The sequence below is a fragment of the Periophthalmus magnuspinnatus genome, chromosome 15 (assembly GCF_009829125.3).
Source record: "Periophthalmus magnuspinnatus isolate fPerMag1 chromosome 15, fPerMag1.2.pri, whole genome shotgun sequence".
Classification (NCBI taxonomy): Eukaryota; Metazoa; Chordata; class Actinopteri; order Gobiiformes; family Gobiidae; genus Periophthalmus; species Periophthalmus magnuspinnatus.
Genome location: NC_047140.1, coordinates 1,859,021 through 1,880,270, shown reverse-complemented (window position 1 = coordinate 1,880,270; position 21,250 = coordinate 1,859,021). Strand labels below are relative to the sequence as shown.

Sequence of the window (21,250 nt, the reverse complement as noted above, 5' to 3'; positions counted from 1 at the left end):
ATAATGTATAATATAAAAATAACATATGGTTGATCAATATAATATGGCAACTGCTGCAGACAAAGACGGCATACAAATGAAAACAATGACGGAGATAGTTTTACAGTGCACAGGTAGTTTTACAGTGGTTAAAATGTCTACTGTTGTTCCACATTTGAAATTGAAATTTGAGTAGAAAATATGTGACACACATGTAAAAAGTGTCAGTTGACTTTATTAGGATCAGATTCACTCAGTTGATGAAAAACAACTTTTGTCTTTGGAACGTTTACCATGGAAGAAGAGAATCTACAAAATAAATTGCTTTAAGGACAATATAAAACAATGGCATCAAAATATTTTAGACAAGAAAAAGACAAAATAGGGCTCAAATTTTTGGATGCAGGGCAGTTTTAACTTTTGCCCTTTTGTTTAGAAAATCATATGACAAAAGAGCTTAAACAAAATCAATAGTATTTACAGTGCATATATTTACATTAAGGCATTTTGCTAGGGAGAAAGACAGTGGATCTGATGCACCCCCACTTCTACACTATCAAATAAATAATCAGATTTATTAATAAACATTACAGTGCGATATTGTCTTTATACTACCTGCAGTGAAGAAACATGTACAGTTTAATGGGGACCCAAACTACACAATTAGCTGTCCATTTCAGATTGGCCCACAAAAACCCAATACAAGTTAGTAGACAGTCATTTTTATCTACTCATTAGAAATGCAATGAACATTTAACAAATTGCACCAAGTTCGTACCAGGATGAACGAATAACCTATAGCCACTACTTTACAGCACCACGTTTTTTTTAATCCTCTCAAATCTGCTACCACTCCACAGAAACACGGGAGGCACTTAAAAGTTCTTGATGCATGAGATGATACTTTGGTTTAAAACAAAAAGAAAACTAAAAAAAAAAAAAAAAAACTACAGTAAACGCTATTTTCTTTAAAATAGTCCCTTCTTTTGTTAATAATCTCCATACATCAACAGGAGATAGGAGAGGCTTTCACATTGCATAACGTGATCATTGCCATCTTGCAACATTAAATACTTCCAACAATTCAATTAACAGCGATAATGTATAGCTCCTAATCTACAGTACTCCTATTGCACAGACATGCAATAGTACGAGCTGGATTACATTTGATTTGAGACTGTAGAACGTATCTGAATGATTTTGGGATCTCAATTATATCAGTGGTTTGAAGACTGTATGTCTAAGGTTTCTGTTGACATTTTCCCAGTGTTCCCATCTATTGAAAGACAAACTAAATAATTAATCGCTAATTGCTGCTCTTAACCATCTCGCTCTCCCTCTTGCTTCTCAATCATCCTCATATCCATCTAAAATCAAAAATCTTTCCCACTCTGAGCTCTCCCCTTCCGAACTCCCTTCCCTGTCTCTCATTCTCTCCTGAGTATCAAAGCCTTCAATTTTTAATATCAGAACAACAGTGATTTACATCTGCTGTGGGGTGATTTGAGTGCTCTCGTGAAATTCAGTCCAGTAGTGATAATGATCATTCACTGGTGAAGGAGGAACTTGAGTATCAACAAGGCCTATGTAATTACAGATTTTAGTGCAAACCAAAGGAAAATATAGATATTTGAATTTTCCAGTTATTTAAACAAACTGACAAACCTGAAGGTAAACAAAGATTTGGTTTGGCTAGTCTGATAATTTTTTTTTTCTTTTTTTAATATAAAAAAATAAAAAAGCCTGATCAAAATTAAAATATACAAAATATGCAAGTGCTTTCATTCCAGTCATAAAAACAGTCTATGGAGACATATGGTGATACGATTTGCTTTGACCGGTAGTATTGCAAAAGCAAACGTATCTACAAATTAAGAGCCTAGAAGTCAATCTGGCAATTTTTATTGTTCCTAAACTTCCATTTTGGATTAAGATCAACAGTTCTAGTATTATGATAGCAGCACCGGGGACGGTGATGTCAGCAACACTAGTTCTGGTGCCTCTTCATGTGCAGGGCGAGGTGGTCCGAGCGGGAGAAGGAGCGCGAGCACACAGCACATTGAAAAGGTTTGGCTCCTGTGTGTTTCCTGTAATGTCGTGTGAGTTCGTCAGAGCGAGCAAAGCGCCAGTCACAGCTGTCCCATGTGCACCTGTATGGCTTCTCACCTGCAGAAGAAGAAACAACAATGAGACTGTTGTCCTAAAATAACAGTTTGAGTTACAGTGGCATTGGTCTAATGACAGGAGGAATGATAAGAGAAATGCTTCTGTTGCCAATGAGCTGCAGACTATTATTAAAGCATTCAAACTCCTTAAGTTAACAATGATTCATGCATTAGGGTGGAGGGACTGGAAAAACAGGCTTATCTGAAAGATCCAGTCTTTTGACAAGAGTCATAAGGCAGTCACAGGCATTCAAACTGTGCACATGCAGCAGCACTGCACAGGTTCCCACGAACAACTCGTCAATCATGTCTGTCTTGTTTCAGCAATCTGCAGCTCCAGCTAAAGGGGCTTCAACTTATGACACTGCTCATGTGCAAGCTCTACTACACAACCTTCAAACAGACTCTGAGAAACTGTTAATTAGCTTTGACTTCACCAGTTTTTAGCTTATTAAACAAAGTGAAGCATAATGTAGTTTGTAGCTTGTAACCTGTAGCTTTACAATAAAAAATATATTACTATGAACAATGAGCCATTTATTTGTTTTGCCCAATTTACCCAAGATTGTGTGATGTCATTTGATGATGGCTCTATGCAAGCATGCCAAAGCAAAGTCTATAAAATAAGCACATTTATCAGAATTTGAAATTAAATCTTTGAAAAACAAATTAAGTTGTAACAAATTCTTTATATTAAGAAGAAAAACCAACCAACACAGACGAGGGAAGAGTAAGAAATGAGAGGGAGGAGCACCTGTTTTTTACAACACAAAGTGGCGCAGGCACACGCTCGCCACACACAAATAATCAGGGTAATGGATGTTGATGGAGATTACAGTGGGAACTCCCACCGGGCGCAAATGCATTAGGAATCATCTCACACAGATTACTGACAGGTGTGTGTGTGTGGATGTGTGTGTGCATCGGAGCGGTGAGGAAAGAGATAAAGGAGCAGACAAAGATAGAAAGAGTGGACTGGGGTGCGACTCAAGGTGGGGGGCACACAACACAAAGAAAGGAAGACAACAATGTTAAAGAAAACAGTGATAGATTGATGCCCGTGGCGCGCACATCTCTTTACATGTCGTGTTCTTGTCTTGTGGGCTGTAATAACTGCAATAACCACATTCAGCCTGCAGCATGAATGACGCCAGTTGTAATTGGCATGTCATGTTTTCAATAGATGCTAAGCACGCACACCCACAGCGCTGTCCTCGGCACACTTCGAAACATAAGTTCTGTACCAATAAGAAAGGCAAGTTAGGAGAGGAATGTGGAGATATCAGCTTCATTTTGTTGTGTTAGCTGCTCTTGGCTAGGATCAATCACTCTTAGAGACAAATTGTTCACTTGCAATTTTCACTTGGAGAAACTCTAAAAGACCTGGATCATATTTGTAAGTGTGAGTGCAACACAATGGTGTAAAATAGAAAAAAAAAAAAAGAATTTCAACATTAATGTGGAACAGGTTAACTTGTATCCCAAGAGAGATGGCACCACACGTCTCACACTGAGCACATACCCAGAGAGTCATCCCTCTGGCAGAAGTGTGTTACTTCCACCTGTTTTAATGGAATAGTATATTGGGCAGAGGATGGGAATGAGGTAGGATACATTTACACACACATGCCAAGAACACAACACTCTGCCTAGCAACACTGTGCCAGTACAGATATGGAAATACAAGTCTTGTGGGCAGCGGACTTTTCTTGACAAGTCCATTTTAAAAAGTGACATTAATTGAAGGAATATCTTGCTTACCCGTGTGCGTTCTGAGGTGGGCTTTCAGATGCGATGACTTGGTGTAAACCTTCTTGCAGCCTGATGACACAGATAAACACAAACACATTCTTACTGTGAGTAATTCACAATCTATTTGCAAGATATGAAATAATCAAGACACTGAGCTGTGGAATGAGAGAAATGTGAGCTAATGTAGAACAGAGGTTGTTTTGCATTTCTGGGGAGAAGTCTTCTGAATATACTAGATATGGAGATAATTGTCATTAAAAAAAAGGGTAGATGATACAATCAATATATAGTCAATGTTTACACTGTAAATCTTTGATGATTTGCCAACACAAAAGAGCTGAAGGTCAGAATGCAACTAATAAATGTATGTTTGAGAAATATACTAAGATCTGATGATTAGTCTCCGCTTTAGATACGCTTTAGATAAATATTAAATTTGGAAATACATCCTAAGGTTTACAAGTGCAGACATGAAGGAAGAAGTTCCACTAAATCCCATCTTACACACTGCTGCAGGCTAGTTGACATTACATATCCTACAAGTAGCTGCACATCGTATAGCTAAATAGTAGATTTAGTCGTAGCTTTTGAGTAAGCTTTGCCAAATAAACCCTTTAATTTGCTTTAGAGCATGCAAATTCAGAGGAGCCCGTTTGCAAAAGTGTGTGGGAAAAATTGCTCAGATGACTCAAGGCAGAAAGTGTCTGTGATACCAGTCAGTCACAATCAGGTTAAATGCATCTAATAAGTATTTAAGCTTGGGCTGACATACAGAACTATCCAATTAACACATCCACCCACACACTAACACAAGCAATGCCTATAAAGCTTCTGCAATCACTCTACCAAAAGTATTGGTGGAATATATCACTGTAGTTCTGCAAGCAGATATTTAATTATAAGGCAGTGACAGCATTTCCCATTGCCAAACAAGTTAAATCTGCCATATACCACCTTCAGTCATACCTCTGGCACACAATCACAATATGACTCAGAGTTTGGAGGAAAAGAACTTGAACTTTGAAAAACATAAGTGGAGTCAGCCAAGTAACAATATCAAACCCGATATTCAAACTATAAGACACACAGGTGCCAGAACCCTTTATCAAATTTATACTGTGGTATTTCTAGTTTCTAGGTTAAACAATTCCTCCCCACAAACTCATGGGTGATGTATTTAACATGAGCTGTATAACTAGTGGTTAAGTTAGAATGTGACTGGGTACTTTGAACTGCACCAACAACAGTTTAATTAGAGCATACCTGGGTAATCACAATGGTGAATCCTTCTTTTCTCAAGATCAGGGTTGTTCCGCCGGTTATATCTTACTGGCATGGTAGTCTGAGAGGGAGCTGGAGTGCTTTGTGGTGCTTGGGGAGCTCCTGATGAAGCGGGCCCAGGGACAGGAGAGTGATGGGGCAGGGGTAAGTTAGCACCAGGGCTGTGGCCCAGGCCAGGGCTGCTCCCTGCAAGCTTGGAGGCGATGGAGGCAGCGTATGATGGAGGGGGAGACAATGTGTGGAGCAGCTCTTTTTGTCTGTCAGGACTGCCAGGCTCGGAGCTGGGTGGGGAGGGGGGCAGGTAAGCTGGTTGCTGAAGGAAACGGGGATGAGTGTGGGCACCAGGACGTGTGTATGACCCGTTGTTAAGGCCACAATAAGCAGGCTTCGTAGTCTGCTCTTCGTGGTAAGGTGTGTGAATAGGTGAGGGTCCTGTGGGCATTTGAGAATGATGATGTTCCATAATGTTTCCATGGTGATGTTCCAGGCCGGAGTTCAGAAGCTGAAACAGAGAGCTGCCATTGTCGTGGAGAGTGTGTTCAAACTGAGGGGGCATTTCTTGTTTAATAAACACCTCGGAGCCTGAACCGCTGCAAACATTTCGAGAGTTGTTAAAAACACTAAAGTCTGGTAAACCTGTCATGTCCATAGACATCCCACTGGCAGCATGTCCGGGGCTGCAGTTACTGGTGCTGCTTGGACATTGAGGGGGGAGGTGAGCTGAGAAGCACTGGGCAGTGGGCTCTGTTTTGATTTGGGGCACAGTGGAGTGGTTTTGGTCCTGAGGCAGCCGTACCTGCTGACACAAGCCCATTCTCAAATAGGCCACGTCCTGGAGATACAGGTTCATGTTGAGAGTGTAGGGGGCACCAGTCTGATCGTCACTGAAGAACTGGTCCATCACAGACACGGGCTCTCGGGTGGGTTTTTGCTGGCCGTCTCCTGACGGCTGAAGAAAGGAGAGATACCTGTCCAGCTCACACTTTGTCTGTGGATAAAAAAGTAAACTGTGTTAACGCCACAGGAAGGCAAATAGCTAAGACCTCAATTTAAGGGAGACAGGTTTGATAACACAGTCACTGCGCAAGCATTTATCAAGTAGTCATCAATAAGTCCTTGTCACATTCCCTTTCTGACTGCGAGGTCATCTCAAACCCAGCAAAAGCACATAAGAACATGAAGCACATTCGAAAACAGAGTTAATATGTACTCTACAGGATTATAGCTCCATGCAAATGCAAATAATGTGACATTCACAATATTGTTTTTAACATTAACCTGGAGTGAATGAGCAGGGATGTGACAGACACTTGACGCCTGCAGTAGCCAGCCTGGCAGTGCAACATGAAAGGCAATGGGGGAAACACCCATGCCTCCTGCCTGCAGCAGCAGCAGCAGGACTGAGGCATGGCTGCTATTTCTAGCCTCCTGATCCGAACAGCTGTTTAGACCTCCCTCCTCTCAGGCTTGACAAGTTTTCTGCCTGGACTACTGAACTAGGAAGGAGCTTTGAATTGGGGGCTGCGGAGTCAGTTGCTGTCAGCATGGTATGATAGTCAGATCGGACGCCAAAAAGAGCCCAACAACTGCTGGACCAACTGGCACAGGGCGAAACACGCGGGGAAAAATGCGCCTACAGGCTGCGCGCCAGCCTGCCTCTGACAACATCCATGTCTCTGCATTTGTCCCCATACAATCAAACACAAAGTAGTCCATCACGCATCTAAAATGAATTATTGAGGCGAAACGAAACAAGCACGTCTGCCACGCCCATTCAATGAAATACACGGTGTTCCCTCGCCCGTGCTGACTATTTCATGTAGACATACCTGCGAGTAGTCGTTTTGGCTGCTCTTGTCCGTGTCCGCGATCTTGGAGTCCAAGCCGAACAGCGCGGAGTCCTCCAGAGGAAAAGCCGCCGGTAGAGCAGACTTTTGGAGCGTGTAGAAGGGCTCCTCCTGCCCCCCGCCGCCGTTCATCGTCAATGTTGCGGCCATGAAGCTCCGACGCAGCACAAATGAGCCCGGGGGAGACGGGCAAAGTGATGATGCTACAGAGGTGTAAGCTCAAAGAGGAGTCGTGCGTCTGCGGCTGTCTGCTACATCTCCTTCCTCTGTTTCATCCCTCCACTGGCTCCTTGCAGTTTTCTATGTCATGTTGCAGGGCGGGGCTGTCCAGAGTAAATACAGCGCACGCACCGCCTCCTGAATCTTTAAAAAACCTTTGATCATTCATGCACCGGCCACCGCCCTGCGCGCCATCTAAATACATTATCTGTGCCGTAAAGTGCGCGCAAAGCACGCAAACCGCAGTGCACGCAGGGGCAGAGGAGGTTAAAACAACTAATCCACGTTAAAAGACACGCCAATTTATGCACTAATACACTTTTCTATTTTGAAGGATAATTGTGATTTTCTGTGTGAAAAAGGGAATCATTTGAGCACTAAAAGTCGTATACATATTTGTATTTACCATAATTTAAGAATTATAAACAGTAGCCTAATGGTCACATATTTGCCCCATGTGTTGTCAAAAACGGGAAAAGGGAAAAGAATGGACACCAAAAAAATAAAATTGAGTCATTTCACTGTGAAGTCTGCGGTGTTTCACAGCAGGATTCCTTTTTATTACCATAGAGTTGAAAAAGGACATGGCCAAGCCAATACACATTCAAATGATATACGAATACCATAATTACATACATACATACATACATACACTATACCGTCTTACAAACAATTTCGTTTTTTTTTAATTTGTTGCATGAAATAGAATGACTTATGGATTTATGCAGTGAATCAATGAGATAAAGAAAAAACGCAGAAAGAAACTAACCCTCTCAAACTCATTCCGTTCATTAAATGACACTAATAATACTAAGGTGCAAAATGCAGACATTTATATATGCCTGCGATTTCTATTCAGAGCAGGGATTTGACTTGTGCAAACTAAAGTCTGTGATGCTTGCACGCATTTGTCCGTAGGCACAAGCGTACTTGCAAATCTGGAAAAGATGAGGTTCTAATGATAGACAGACCTAATAAAAGAGTGGACTGCCAAGAATCAGGAATTCTTGGGCAGTTGAAGACTGTGTACCTTGTGAAAAGTACTGTGACCAATTAATCACAACATTATCACTTAATATAAACATATCACTTAACAACTAAAATAATGTTTTCTATTATGTAATCCTAAAATGAAGTTAATAACAATAAAGTCAAAGTAAAAGTACAATTATAAAATTAATCTCAATGCAACATTACACAATGCAGTGGTCATTTAGGTTTTTGCTTTGTTTTAGTGTAATATCCGGGAGCTTCTTTCTTGGTCTGGAATAAAAAAGTAAAAAAAAAAAGTAAAAAAGAATGATTATTTTCAAAAAAGGTCATAGACATGTCATGGTTAACTCTTCCTTGTGCTTTGTTTCACATGTTAGCTGCAATAGAAACTAATATGATGCAAACTAATAAAGTGAACAATAAAAAGCAATTTATTAAACTGCATTGAATGTCCTGCCAAGTACTGTTTGTCTAAACTTGGTGAAGGCGGGTTCAAGTACAGTGACTCATGTGAGGGTGTTGTCGAGACAGACACTTACAAACACTGTAGGTTTGGGTTTGTGGGGCGACGCTTCCTCGGTCCTACTTAAGCCTCTACCTCTGATGCCAGCTTTGTCTGCTCTCAGCATGGTTAACTCATCTTTCTGCCCAGACTGCATGCTAATCAGGACCTGCTTCATTACAGCTAACTCCTGAAGAAAAACATTCAAGAAAAATCAAATCATGAACTTGACTGCTGAATATTGCCGTACTGGATCACACACTTGGAAAGCAAATTAATACGAAAGCCAGAAAACCGACAAAGCTAAAGCCCTACAGTTCAGCACAAGAAATCCCAGATGAGCTTGACAAGCTCAGGGGTGTGTTGGGGTGGCAGCAGGGCAGAGGACTCTGGTTCTATTTATCAGCCCTGAGGACATGAGCCCCGGCATGTCGCGCACACACACACACATACATACACACACACACACCCCAGGCATCTCAACCAGCCAGGCTGAGCAACAGCTGTCTGTGACAGGGCACATACTTCAGGCAGCAAACGGCTGGCCCAGGGACTTGCGCACAGGCAAAATCTTCAGGGAAACACTGCAACACATGTGCAATAACCCAATGTGGGTTTTCAAACATGGTATGAAAGACTAGAGGTAAGTGGTCCAAAAGCAAAAGTTGTGAATATATGCTGCAACATGTTGGTTTTGCCAATTAATCTTTTAATCTTCTAGGCAGGTTCTGCTGGATGTACCAGTTTCTCACCATTTAAACAGTCCAACAGCCAGTCAGGGTATTAATAACAGAAACTATAATACTACACAATGCAACAGAAACTAAAGACATCATTAGTCTGCCAACACAAGCTCATGTGTACCTCTCGATGGTTGAGGAGTCTCTCCAGATCAGCAGCCATGTTGTTTTTCACCTGTTGTAATGTTGACTTTTCTCTCCTTAGAGAACTAAAGGAAGAGAATAGCACAAACACATTTAAAATTATTAACTTAGGTCACTGGTTTGTTTTAATCACATGGCATGTTTTGCTTATTTCTCAAACTTTTGCTATGAATGAGAAATTGCTCCCAGCAGTACTTCAGCACTTATGTCTTCATAGGTTTAGTTATCTATGTTTATAATCAGATCCACTGGTAAACTCAAAAGTACAGATGGTTTATGTAACTTTAAAATAAAAACAATTATTATGCCTTTCAAAATGTCTACCTATCAGATTAGTAACTCCTTCCTTCCACTGTTCTTAGCAAGGGTGGCTAGAGGACAAGCAGGAGCGTGTAGTGAGGTTCTTAAAAGCAAATCATCTTGCAAATCTTAAAATAACAGCTGTGTAGTCATCTAAGATTTAACTGAGCACTCAAAAAAAGGCTATAAACCCACAGGTCTTGTAACCTTAGACACAGGTGCTCATTGTGATTCTGTAAATATTGCATCAGAGCTTTAAAAGTTTAATGCTAGCAACCTACTCTTATTTACTGTATATATAAATACCTGTTATGACTCTGCGGTGCAATTACCTATTTAGGAAATATAATGTAAATATTTTGTGCAGAATTGGATAAAAAGAAACTTTGAAGTACCTGCATTGTAAATCATGAGTGTATTTTATAGCTAGTGGAAGAGTCGGATGGCAAGTTTGAAAAATATGACATTTTAAAAGCTGCCTTAGGTAAGTGGAGAGTAGCAAGAGAAAACCTGCCAAGTGTCAGTTCAAATATTTCTCAGATAAAGTTGGAGTGGGAATCAGAGGGATTTAGGTCAGTACTAAACAGAAGTGATGCCTACAAGATATTTTATGCATTAAAAACTACAACTGACCACCCGTGTGCTTCTGCTATTGAGCTAGTTTGCCATTTTTATTAGTCATTTTCAATCTTTTTATTCAGTTTGTCTCAGAAATATATTTAGCACAAGGAAGAGTTAACCATGCCTTCATCTTTTTTCTCAAATAGCTAACTCAATGGTAACTACTTACAAAACACTGGAACTTCTTAAATATGCCAAACACTCACTTTGGTCACCACTATATTAGATAAGGCAAATGCCAAGATGCCTCAGGGTGTTCTCCTTGATGATGGATTTGCTGAATTACATTAGTCATTTTGCTACGCGTGACAGGATGCCACTCAAAAAGCACCACACTGTCATTTAAGTTCAGTGTTTGCCTATAACCGTTTTTTTCCTACAGTGTTCGTACTTGACATCGTCCTCAAGTAACGCCACGCGCTCCTTCAAAGTGCTGATTTGAGCCTCGCGCTGTTTCACCGTCTCGATCAGGTAGCTGTAGGGCTGCTGCGTCTGCTGTAATAGCTGGTTGGCTGCCAAAAGCTGAAATACAAATGTACACAGTACATAAATAATTAAACCAATAGTTATTATATCTCAACTACTAAAACCATGAGCACTCATTACACAGGTTAATGTCAGCTCAGAATAAGACACACTGTTCCCATCTCTCGAGCTGAAGATGAGGTGTGCTCTTTTCAAGGTGAACTGGGAAGTTGTCACTGATTTGGGGTATTAAAAGTAAACTGTCAAAATCCAAATCAACTTTATTTATGCAACAGATATGATAAACATATCTGCAAAACAGTCCAACCTGCTGCACAGAGTCTAAATTGGATGAGGTTTGAGACATAGTGTAAGGCCAGCCCATTTCAAGCTTTAAATAAAAATGAAACCTTAAAAAAAAAAAAAAAAAAGAACTCTAAAACAAACATGCTACAATCAAAGTAATGTGTTCTTGTTTTTTGCTGTTTGGACCAACTGTAAACTTGTTCAAATTTATTAAAATATGAAAAAGGTTTGAGATGAAGCCGCAAATGTATAGAGAAACCCCTAAAGAAACATACAAAACATACATTTTTTTTGCAACTGATTCTATACTAAAAGAATATAAGACCTTTATGGCAAAGTTAACAAGTGATGCATTAAAATGTCATGTTAAAGGTTATATTTGGTCACATCATAATGTAATTGGACTGTAGAATAAAAAGTACACAGTAATTGCAGGTCTACACATTATAGTTATAAATAAATTATTACTGAAGTGTTTACAACAGCAATTTATGTCTGCATTTCTGTTCATGTCTGTTCACTATTGCAAAGGTCTCGACATGATCTGACTTTGGTTGGGTAGACCATAACATTAAAATAAGATTGTACATAGTATAGTACTTAATTAAGGTAGGTAGGCAGGTAATGTGATAGATCTAAAAAAAGAAAAATAAGCGAATATAAACTAATGGCACGTTACTGGCTTAATCAAATTATTAAGCACAAAAAATGAAAAATTTTCTCTTAATATTCAATATAGAGAATGCTTTTTACATACCGGTATATGGATTTTGCTCCATAGTATGCTCATTTAATTAAAAAAATTATATTGATGCCCGTATAGTTGCACAATATCATGTTTTAGAATCAATGAACAAAATATAAAAAGAGCATGTTACACATTAATCCCATTTTACAGCTATAAAGCAGTGTGCAGTGCTGGGTGGGAGCTGCAGGACAATAGTTAGTCAGAATATCTGTGTGGGTGGTGAAGTGGTTAACACCCATGCCCTGAATGGGACATATGATTTTTCACTCCTTTTCTTTTCATACTCTGTGAATCATGAGGAATTCAGACAAATGCCAGTCAATCACAGCTGACAGATGAATACCCGGCTTATACGGTCTTAAATCTGACTAGCTTTTCCTATTCTAGTCTTGCACAATCAATGTTGCACTGTAGTAGTAGCACAGCCAAGCAAACACAGTGGCTACTTGAACTGCCAGTCATCTAACCTGAAACCTTACTGGCAGATTTTCACACGAGTACTGTACATGTGACTATGGAGAAGAAAAAAAAACAACAACTCACTGCTAATATTAAAGTCAGTGCACATGGTATGCTAACAAAAGGCTCAGTGATTGGTGTAAGCAAGCAGTTAGATGATTGAAGAGAGTATGGTCGTCACGGTTTCTGGCACTGTTTCTCCTGTGTCAACAAGTGTGGCATGCATTGAGAAGGCAACCTGTCTTCTATCTCATGTAAAGCACTCGCTGTCTGCAGGCTTCTCCTGACACACTGTCAATTCTGTGAAAAACTCTTGCCAGGATTATTATATAAAGCACCCATGACTGGTGATTCCTGTACCAATCATTCTTCAAGCATCTCTAATGGAGTGTTCACAAACTGTAAAAACACTAAATTATGTAACAAAAAAAAAGCTCTATGGGGCACAATAGATGGTTGAACCAGCCCCAGATGTTGTGTGAGAAGGTGGGTGGCTCGTGATGAAGGAACACTAGGTCTGTTACGATGATTTGGAAGCATGATATATTGCTACAGAAGAATATTGCGATAAATGATACTACTGAAACTACTTTATGCCATTTACACAAAGCAAGATAATCCCATTAAACCAAGTTTTAAATAGACAGTATCATTAAAAGGCCTGAGCAGCAAGAAATAATGAGAATGAACTAATAATTAGCCAGTGATTTATTCAACCCTCTACAGCTCAGATCGTATTGTGTTACATAAAAATGGCTCAAAAAGAAATTGTCCACTTCATACAAATTGAGCCCAAAAATGTATTGTTCCAGGTTTCATATACTGAACATTTAAGTCAATATTTTAAGTATTGTGACAGGCCTGAAGAACGCCATGACTCTATGATAATTATGTTTTTTGTGTCTGCTGAAATAAATCATTATAGCTTTAATAAAGGCTGAGAAATAACTGTAATCAGTGTTTCTAAAATTGTAGGTAAACACTGAAGTTCAAAAAAGTCATGCAATATTTTATCTTAGCCTTATTGACTCGTGTGAGCTTTATGCCATGTTCCTTTTACCTTTAGCTCAGTAGAGACTGGCAATTCTAGGGCTGAAATCATCTAAATGAAACTAAACAAAACTCCAGGTATTTGATGAGGAAACATTATAACATATCAGAAATAGAGTAATATGGGCCCTTTAAGGAGTTACCAGCCAGTGTACTTGTGCCATTTCCAAACCTGGATAAATGGCACAAATGTCATCTGGCAGAAAGCCAATGGCAGAATATTGAAATAAGAATGAGTATCATTTACTATGGCAAGGAAAGACTTAAAGCAGGATGATACACACAATATGTTTGTCTGTTGGAGAAAGCACAGAATTCAAATTTGATATTTATTTTTTATCTTCCACCATTTTTGATATTAGCATGTAAACACCATGTAAACAATACATTTCCCACTTTCCTTTGTGTGTGTGTACCTCTTGAGACACTTGACCCGCCTGTGCCCCCTTTGCATCCAGCTCTCTCCTCAGTGCTGTGTTCTGCCTCTCAAGCTGCAGCACCCTGCGGGCTAAGTGAACGCTGCATGACAGCCACACAAATAAAAAGAAAACAGCCATGAAATTTCCAAAACACCATAACATCAACAAGTGCACACTAGTTAATTCTTCACTCTTGTTTAATGTGCCGAGGAAACGCTTTGCCATTTTGGCACCACACACGAACGTATACTCATCTACAAGATGGGTTCATGTTCATGGAGAAAACACTATTCAACATAAATTCTATAGAAAACTTTCATATTTTTATGTGCTTATTTGGAAATGCCAAGGGCCATCTGGTCATATGGGTGTCATGCCTAGGGACATTAAGCTTGGTTTAAATTAATACTATAAATTCATGTTTATACAAACAGATTATTTTAGCATCCTCCAATGGTATCGTTAAATTAAAAATGTACCTTTGTTTTAGCCTTCTTTTTGCTGTTGTGGGAACATTGGCACCATAGCCATAGGAAAACAGCACTCTCTCAGCCTCTTCTTCATTCTCAACTAGAAACACAAATAGCATCCATACAATTAAATAGTTCTTTTTTGTAATGTCATTACCTTTTCACTTTGTAATTTTCCTGTAATATGGGTAATGTGTGATGTGTGTAATGAAACAGTGAGTGCTTACTCTCAGCTGCCTGCATGGTGACCTGGTCCAGCTCCTGCTCCAGTCTCTCGTAGGTCTGCAGCCGTGCGGCCTGCTCTGCTGTCTGCGCCTGCAGCTCGGTCACCCGTTTCTCTGAGCATGTCTGCAGCCGGTAAAACTCCTGAGTCAGGACCTGCCCAGTGAGTGATGCACAATTACAATGGCAAAAAATGTTTGGATACATTCATTCATTTAGATTATTAAGATAATAGGGTGCCTTGAAATTGAAGTTGGTAATTATCATTTCTCTGTAATACAGTTTATACTGTCAAGTACAACAGTGGCAATCGATGCCTACTTAATAAGCAGATATTAAGGATCTATAATGACCTTAATGATCGCAATTACTGAGGTACAGTATGTGGTACCTCCAGTTTCTTCTGCAGTTTCTCACACTCCACCTGGCACTGGGCCAAGGCCTTGGCCGTCTCCTCTTTGACCATCTCGGCACGCTCAGCCTCGAAGGCATGAAGTTTGGACTGATTGGACAGCTCTGCCACTCGGTTGTCAGTTCCCAACTGCAACTGTCTGAATCTGGACAGATCATAACAAAGCCACAGCTCAATAAATATTAAGCAGATACTGATTATGTTAAACCTCCCAGGGCCTGTGACGGTTATGCATGATTTTATCTCTTGAGAAACCCTGGTCTTCAACTTTACAAAACCTAAACTCAGCTCAAGGCCTGGGTTAAGCTCAGGCTTGTTCAGCGGTTTCAAATAAATGCTGCAATGTTTTCTTTCAAACACATGAAATTAGATTTTGTGGTTAATAGCATGCCAAAAAAAATAGGAAGTGATAATCGGGTGTAGATTGTGCAATGAACAATTTATGAGTTTGATGTATTTAGTGACACCTAACAGCTTGAGGAGTCCATAGAGTCACAGAGCAAGAAAGCCAAGTCTTAAATCTTTTTAAATGGTGCTCATAGCAATGTTTGTTCATGCGCAACGTCAGATCATCCCATTTGGCAGTTAGAGACCCATGTTCATCCTCAGGAATTAAGTAATTAAAGATAAAAAGACCACGTCAGAATACAGATGCAAACACATAAAGGGAACCTTCTCAGGAAAAAGGAATGTGAGCTCCTCATACAAAAACAGACCTGAATAGCATTAGCATTTTAGCATAAGTGACACCAGTTACTCTACACAAAGTACAACACAACCTGCATATGCAGATATAATGTCACTTGTCACAATGAAAGGTTTTACAATCACACAACATAAAAAACACTATGAAAAACACATGCACCATTAAAGCCATGTCACGGTGTATGTTTGACACATATGACATATAGTGCTAGACCTGTCATGCTAACAAATTTTTAACCATGATATATCGCTAGATATTGCAATAAACTAGTTTAATCCCCAAAGACACAAACAGTAATGCAAGATAATACAGTATTATTCAAAAGCATGAGCTGCAACAAATAAATGGCAGAATGAAGCAATAATTAGCCACAAGTCATTTATTCTACCGACTGCTGCTCAAATCTCGCCTAAAATTATTTTTGCAAAGAAACTGTACACACAATAAACACTGAGTGCCAAAATATATTGTTCCAGCTTTAATATATTGATATAGTAATTATCATGACAAGCCTATATAGCATCTTGTTTGAATTCAGGGCAACATACTAGAAATCTGTGATTCTTTATACTCACATTAAAGTGAGTCTATCAATAATTGAAGCATTTCTGAAATTAACAAGCCAAATAATTCATGATCTCCTGGTCGTCCTCAGGCAGTTCTCAGACATGCGAACAAACAGACACACTCAGTGGAGCTGATTCTTGGCTGGATAATATTAATAACTCGATTACAGCTGACCTGATAGGATTTCATCATCCATAGAGCGCAGTCCTAAGCTGTGTGCTCACGGTGATAGACATGTGCACATGGGCCACACTTCAGACCCTCTGTTATTAACGGGGGCTTCAGTCCTCAAAAAACTATCAAGTTAACACTTCGACTCAAACGTCATTAGTTCCAGATAGAAAATGAGGGACAATATTAGTGGAGAGTCCTGTAGGTATTTCTTATAGCCCCTTATTCTTTACTGTCCAGCAAAAAAAAAAAATCTCCGTGAAATTGTTTGAAATCTTAAATTTACAGTTCGAATTCAGGACTTCTCAACAAAGTCCTGAATTTACTCTGGTTTTTATTTGGTGGAATAATCTGACGCCATTTCAGGCTTGTCCACTTCATTCTTTGCCCCAAAAATAGGGAGCTACATGGGGTTAGGGGTTAAGGGCTTGTGGCTAGCATCTGTCGTTGCTGGCTTGTGATGCGACACAGAGCGGGAATGTGATCGCAGCAGAGAGAGTGCAAGGGAGAGTGTGTCAGCCTGGAAAGACCAACAGCTGGTGGTTTGGATCTAGAGAAATGACCGGCATGTCAAGTGAGTAGTAGTAACTCAGAACAGCAACATACTACTGCTGACTGCGGGGTCACACACTAAACATTATTGAAAATACTATAGAATTTTCATATAAAATTGCTACATTATAGAATATATATATATACAATTTAACTATAATTATTTATGTATTATTTATATATATATATATTATTTAAAAATATATATATATATTTATAAAAACAAAAGTAAAAAAAGATCAACAAGGTAAAAAGGAAACTAAATTGGGTGTATCTAGAGAAAGTTTAGCTTATAGCATTTCTGCTGCAATTTTTATGCAAGAGGTGAAACTTGTTTCAATACAGTGACCCAGAGGCACATTTTCGGGCAGTGTTCAGTTCGGACAATGAGCCTGGAGCATGGACAAGAAACTCTGACAGCTCTAAACTTTCACATTATGACTGTCTCAATCTATGTCAAATTATCATGTTTTTTCTATTGGGATTATTTCTTTACACAGAGCCAGTGGGGTCATTGACACGAGCAGGTTGCAAACAAACCTTTAACCCCTCCCTTAACCTCTGACCTCTTAGCAATCCTCTGTCCAATTCATTCCAACAGAGTAAAGGGAGCAAAACCACAGTTACTATAATTTATTTCTAAACTGCACCTGGCTGCAAAAAAAAAAAAGCAGACATTCTAGGATGAATTAAATGAACCATCCAGTTGGAATGGAAGAGACGGGTTAATTAATGACAGTGAAAGTGAAGCGCCTATTACTTTCAGTGATAACTATGTTAACTGTACCAGGATTTGGTTCTTTTAAAAAGGTAGAAAAAGAATGAAGAGGTGATCTAAATACCCAAGAGTGAGAGTGTTTAGGCCACTGTAAACGACCAGTTCCTGTGGCTGGGTGTCCTTTTTCAAAATTTTGGTCTTCACACATCAAAGCAAAGTATGCAGTGAATACCGGTTAAACAGGAAAGCGCTCCTGGGGCTGTTTGCCATTAGCTTGATAATCATTACAGACGTATATTAGCTCAATATCAGATGGAAACCTTGTGCTGTTCATTTTTATATGAACTAAAAAGGTACAAGAAGTCCTATTGGAGCTATGCTTATGTGTTGACAAGTGTTTGATTCTATATTTATTCTGTTATGACTGTTATGTGGAATATGGCAGAAATTTGCTTCAGTAGACACTTAAGGGGAGCTCTAACTATGAATTACTCCAGGCAAGTTAAAATCGGTTTTGTTAAAAATTCAAAAGCAGAATTATCACATTTGAACACATGAGATTTTACAAGCATTTACCACCATAACACCATGTGTTACATATAATTTGTCCTCATAACATAATAACATTGCTTCTCCCTTCTCTTGGTTTAAGGTGTCAAAATGAATAACTTCACAATTAAGCTTTCTTTATTTTTAAATTTCAGTCTTATTTCCAAACATATGTCATTGTGGCATGTAAACTAAATTAAGAAGACTTATGTGGCATTTTATTGTAATAAACAAAACTCACTGTTCCAGCAGCTGGTCGTATCTAGACTGGGTGTCCCTCTCAGCTGCCATTGCTCTGTCTCTCTCTAGCACTGCAATATCCCTGGCCTCACGTAGGTTCCTATATAAAACACAGAACAAAAAATATAACAAAAAGAATGATGAAACAGTAAATATTTAGCTGTGTTACCTGTTCTCGCGTTCATACATCTCCCTGGAGGCTCTCTGTAGACTGTCTATTTCCTGTCCAGTTTTGAGCCTGATGTTCTCCAGCTCTTCTCTCAACTTGGCCTCATATTCAGACTTGTAATGGTCTCTAAAAACACATAAATACACACATTAGGTTAGTAAACACAATGTGATATCATAATAAACACTTCTTAATAAAAATGCCCATTCCAGTAGATCTGAAACCAGCTACAGCAAGTTGAGATTTAAGAATGATTCATTTTTTTTGAAAGGGTGACATTTTTGTTAGGTTTAAAATATTTTAGTTTCAATCCCCCCAAAAAAAAAAAAAAAAAAAAAATCTTTTTATTTTTGTGATGTGAATGCCGTTAGAGAGTTTGAAGTCAAACCTGGATGTCACATATTTCTCGTAGGTCTCCTCTCTGGCCTTTTTGGAGTCTTCCAGTTGTACCTACAGTTTACAGTTTACATGTTGGAATATGTTATATAGTCACTTTGTGTAATTGTTTGTGTTGCATTTGTGCATGATAAAAACCTGCAGCCTCTCTAGGCGGTCCTCCTCATGTGCACACCGGACACTCAGCTCCATGTTCTGTCGGTGTAAGTACTCCTTGTCCTTCTGTAGCAGGGTCATTGACTGCTGCAATGTTGCCACCTGCAGGAAAACAAAAGTAAGACACAAAATAAGGTCATAATAAGGATCATAATAAACCACATTAATGAGTACTACCTCTTTGCTGAGTGTGTCTCTCTCTCGGTTAAGAGCAGTATGTGTTAAATCAAGGCTCTCATACTTCCTCTTCAACTCTTTCAACTCTATGTCCAAGTGATCACGCTCACTAAAATGGTGCGTAAATAAAATATATTTAAAAATTATTATACAAAACAGTGTATTATGAAGATTCAGATACCGTCTGATGGTGGGGTAGTTCTCCTTGCGGTAATCTCCTTCCTGAATTAGCTGTTTTGTGTCAGCCAAATCAAGGGTCAGTTTTTGGCACCTGATCTCCAACTCCGCTCGAAGATGTCGTTCCTCCTCATAGCTCTAAGTGCACCAACAAACAACCCAAGAATGACTGTGGGCAATGCACAGGTTTTCAGTCCGTTCATATGGAGTAATTACATAAAGTTTGTTACCTCCATCAATGACTTCATCTGGGTTCGATGTATATCAAGCTCTTCACTTAAACAGCCATTTTTTAAAGTGAGCTCTGTCACTTGAGTCCGCAGAGGATTCACCATGTCATAGAAAAGCACCTAAATCATAATGAGGTTATATTGGCAGGAGTTTTAAAAGGTTGATGCTATGTGGCTGGATATTGATCTTACAGAAACATATTCCTGTATGGTCTGTTTGTCTTCAGGTATATCCTTTAGTTCCTCGTATCTGGCCTGGGAGATATCCAGATTTCTTAGAGAGCGGCGCAGCTCTCCAGCTTTGTCACACAGCTGTCTGTTGGTCTCCTCCAGCTGCTTCTGCCTCAGCATGATGGTGTCCATCTCCTGCTTACGCAGCGCCTGCTGCTTCCTGAGCAACAATGTCTCACAATGACTCTACGTCTAGTGTCACTCTTTTTTGCAATGAAATATCATACTACGTTCTTAACAGTTTAATCTTAAAATTACTTGTTTTCCTCTTGAGCAAGTTTCAGCTGACTGTCCAGCCTAAGGGCCAACACCTGTTTCTGATGTAGAGCATCGTTGAGTCTCTCCTCTAATTCTTCAACCTGAAAAAACAAAACAAATTCCACAGAATTGGTGCTAAGGGACAAACATAAGGGAAACATAACAAAGGGCATTTGTCATGTCTACGCACTTTAGTCATGTGATCAGCCTTCATGTTGTCCAGCAGCAGGTTCTTCTGGGACATCTCTATCTTGAGCAGCTGGATGCTGTGCTGCATCTCCTTCCTCTCCAGCAGCTGACGGGTCACCCTCTGAGAGCCGTCTCGGAGCTCGTCAGAGGAGGACACCTCCTCCGCGGTGGGGACGGTGGTCTCCAGGCTAATGTCCTCTGACTCCAGGTCGAGCGAGCTGGAAACATTTGCTCCTTTTGTCTTTAGGTGATGCTTCTTCGGCGGCATCTTGAACCTTTTATCCTCAAGTCTGCTACTTTACACAACTTGATGTAGTTTCATTCAGATTCTGCACGAATCAATAAAATAACATTTGCCCGTTAGCTTTGGACCCGAACAGTCAGAAAGCGGAGAAATTATGTATATTCAAACCGCTCCAACCTCAACTAACTGATAAACACAGGACGTTGGCAGGTTTTTGAGGGTCCCGCTTCCAGTGTCCGCAGCCCGCCGCTGTCGAGTCCACAACGGGCGGTGGCGGAGTGAACGTTTTACTTAGAGTGCCCCTGTTGAACTGGCCCGGTACTGCACATAGTCCCCGCTCCCTGTCAGCCTCTCATCATCAGATACAATTACACAGTGGTGTAGTTCGAACTCCACGTCGCAAGGTGGCAGCGCAAAACAAACACT

At 39.7% G+C, this 21,250-nt stretch overlaps 2 protein-coding genes across 3 annotated transcripts; both read right to left on the bottom strand.

Moving 5' to 3' along the window:
* Positions 1-194: 194 nt before the first annotated feature.
* Positions 195-7,487, bottom strand: klf5a (Kruppel-like factor 5a). Its single transcript, XM_033979806.2, has 4 exons — positions 7,007-7,487; positions 5,160-6,165; positions 3,906-3,965; positions 195-2,145 (listed from the first exon to the last, which is right to left on the bottom strand). Exons 1-4 carry the CDS (start codon positions 7,172-7,174, stop codon positions 1,967-1,969), a joined length of 1,413 nt encoding a protein of 470 aa, XP_033835697.1. The 5' UTR covers positions 7,175-7,487; the 3' UTR covers positions 195-1,966.
* A 270-nt stretch (positions 7,488-7,757) lies between these two features.
* pibf1 (progesterone immunomodulatory binding factor 1) lies at positions 7,758-21,127 on the bottom strand. 2 transcript variants are annotated; one of them, XM_033980009.2, is made up of 18 exons: positions 20,582-21,127; positions 20,392-20,492; positions 20,095-20,293; positions 19,903-20,022; positions 19,677-19,810; positions 19,496-19,604; positions 19,301-19,420; positions 19,155-19,216; positions 18,767-18,892; positions 18,599-18,697; positions 15,074-15,239; positions 14,688-14,838; positions 14,470-14,560; positions 13,988-14,090; positions 10,935-11,065; positions 9,603-9,687; positions 8,776-8,928; positions 7,758-8,506 (listed from the first exon to the last, which is right to left on the bottom strand). In XM_033980009.2, exons 1-18 carry the CDS (start codon positions 20,846-20,848, stop codon positions 8,453-8,455), a joined length of 2,271 nt encoding a protein of 756 aa, XP_033835900.1. In that variant the 5' UTR covers positions 20,849-21,127; the 3' UTR covers positions 7,758-8,452. The 2 variants fall into 2 exon arrangements, with proteins under 2 accessions (XP_033835900.1, XP_055083123.1); XM_055227148.1 differs by lacking the exon at positions 7,758-8,506 and adding an exon at positions 9,264-9,322 and having other exon boundaries at positions 8,801-8,928; positions 20,582-20,972.
* Between the last annotated feature and the right edge of the window lie 123 nt (positions 21,128-21,250).

What these genes read in the sequence shown, in the direction of transcription:
- klf5a (XM_033979806.2), bottom strand. Translation starts at nt 7,174, where the DNA reads ATGGCCGCAACATTGACGATGAACGGCGGCGGGGGGCAGGAGGAGCCC. An exon ending in GCCAAAACGACTACTCGCAG is followed by an intron (nt 6,166 to 7,006) that starts GTATGTCTACAT and finishes TTTTATCCACAG; the next exon opens with ACAAAGTGTGAGCTGGACAG. An exon ending in TCACCATTGTGATTACCCAG is followed by an intron (nt 3,966 to 5,159) that starts GTATGCTCTAAT and finishes CTGTGTCATCAG; the next exon opens with GCTGCAAGAAGGTTTACACC.
- pibf1 (XM_033980009.2), bottom strand. Translation starts at nt 20,848, where the DNA reads ATGCCGCCGAAGAAGCATCACCTAAAGACAAAAGGAGCAAATGTTTCC. An exon ending in AGATGAAGTCATTGATGGAG is followed by an intron (nt 19,811 to 19,902) that starts GTAACAAACTTT and finishes TGGTGCACTTAG; the next exon opens with AGCTATGAGGAGGAACGACA. An exon ending in GAGAAATATGTGACATCCAG is followed by an intron (nt 18,893 to 19,154) that starts GTTTGACTTCAA and finishes ATGTGTTTTTAG; the next exon opens with AGACCATTACAAGTCTGAAT.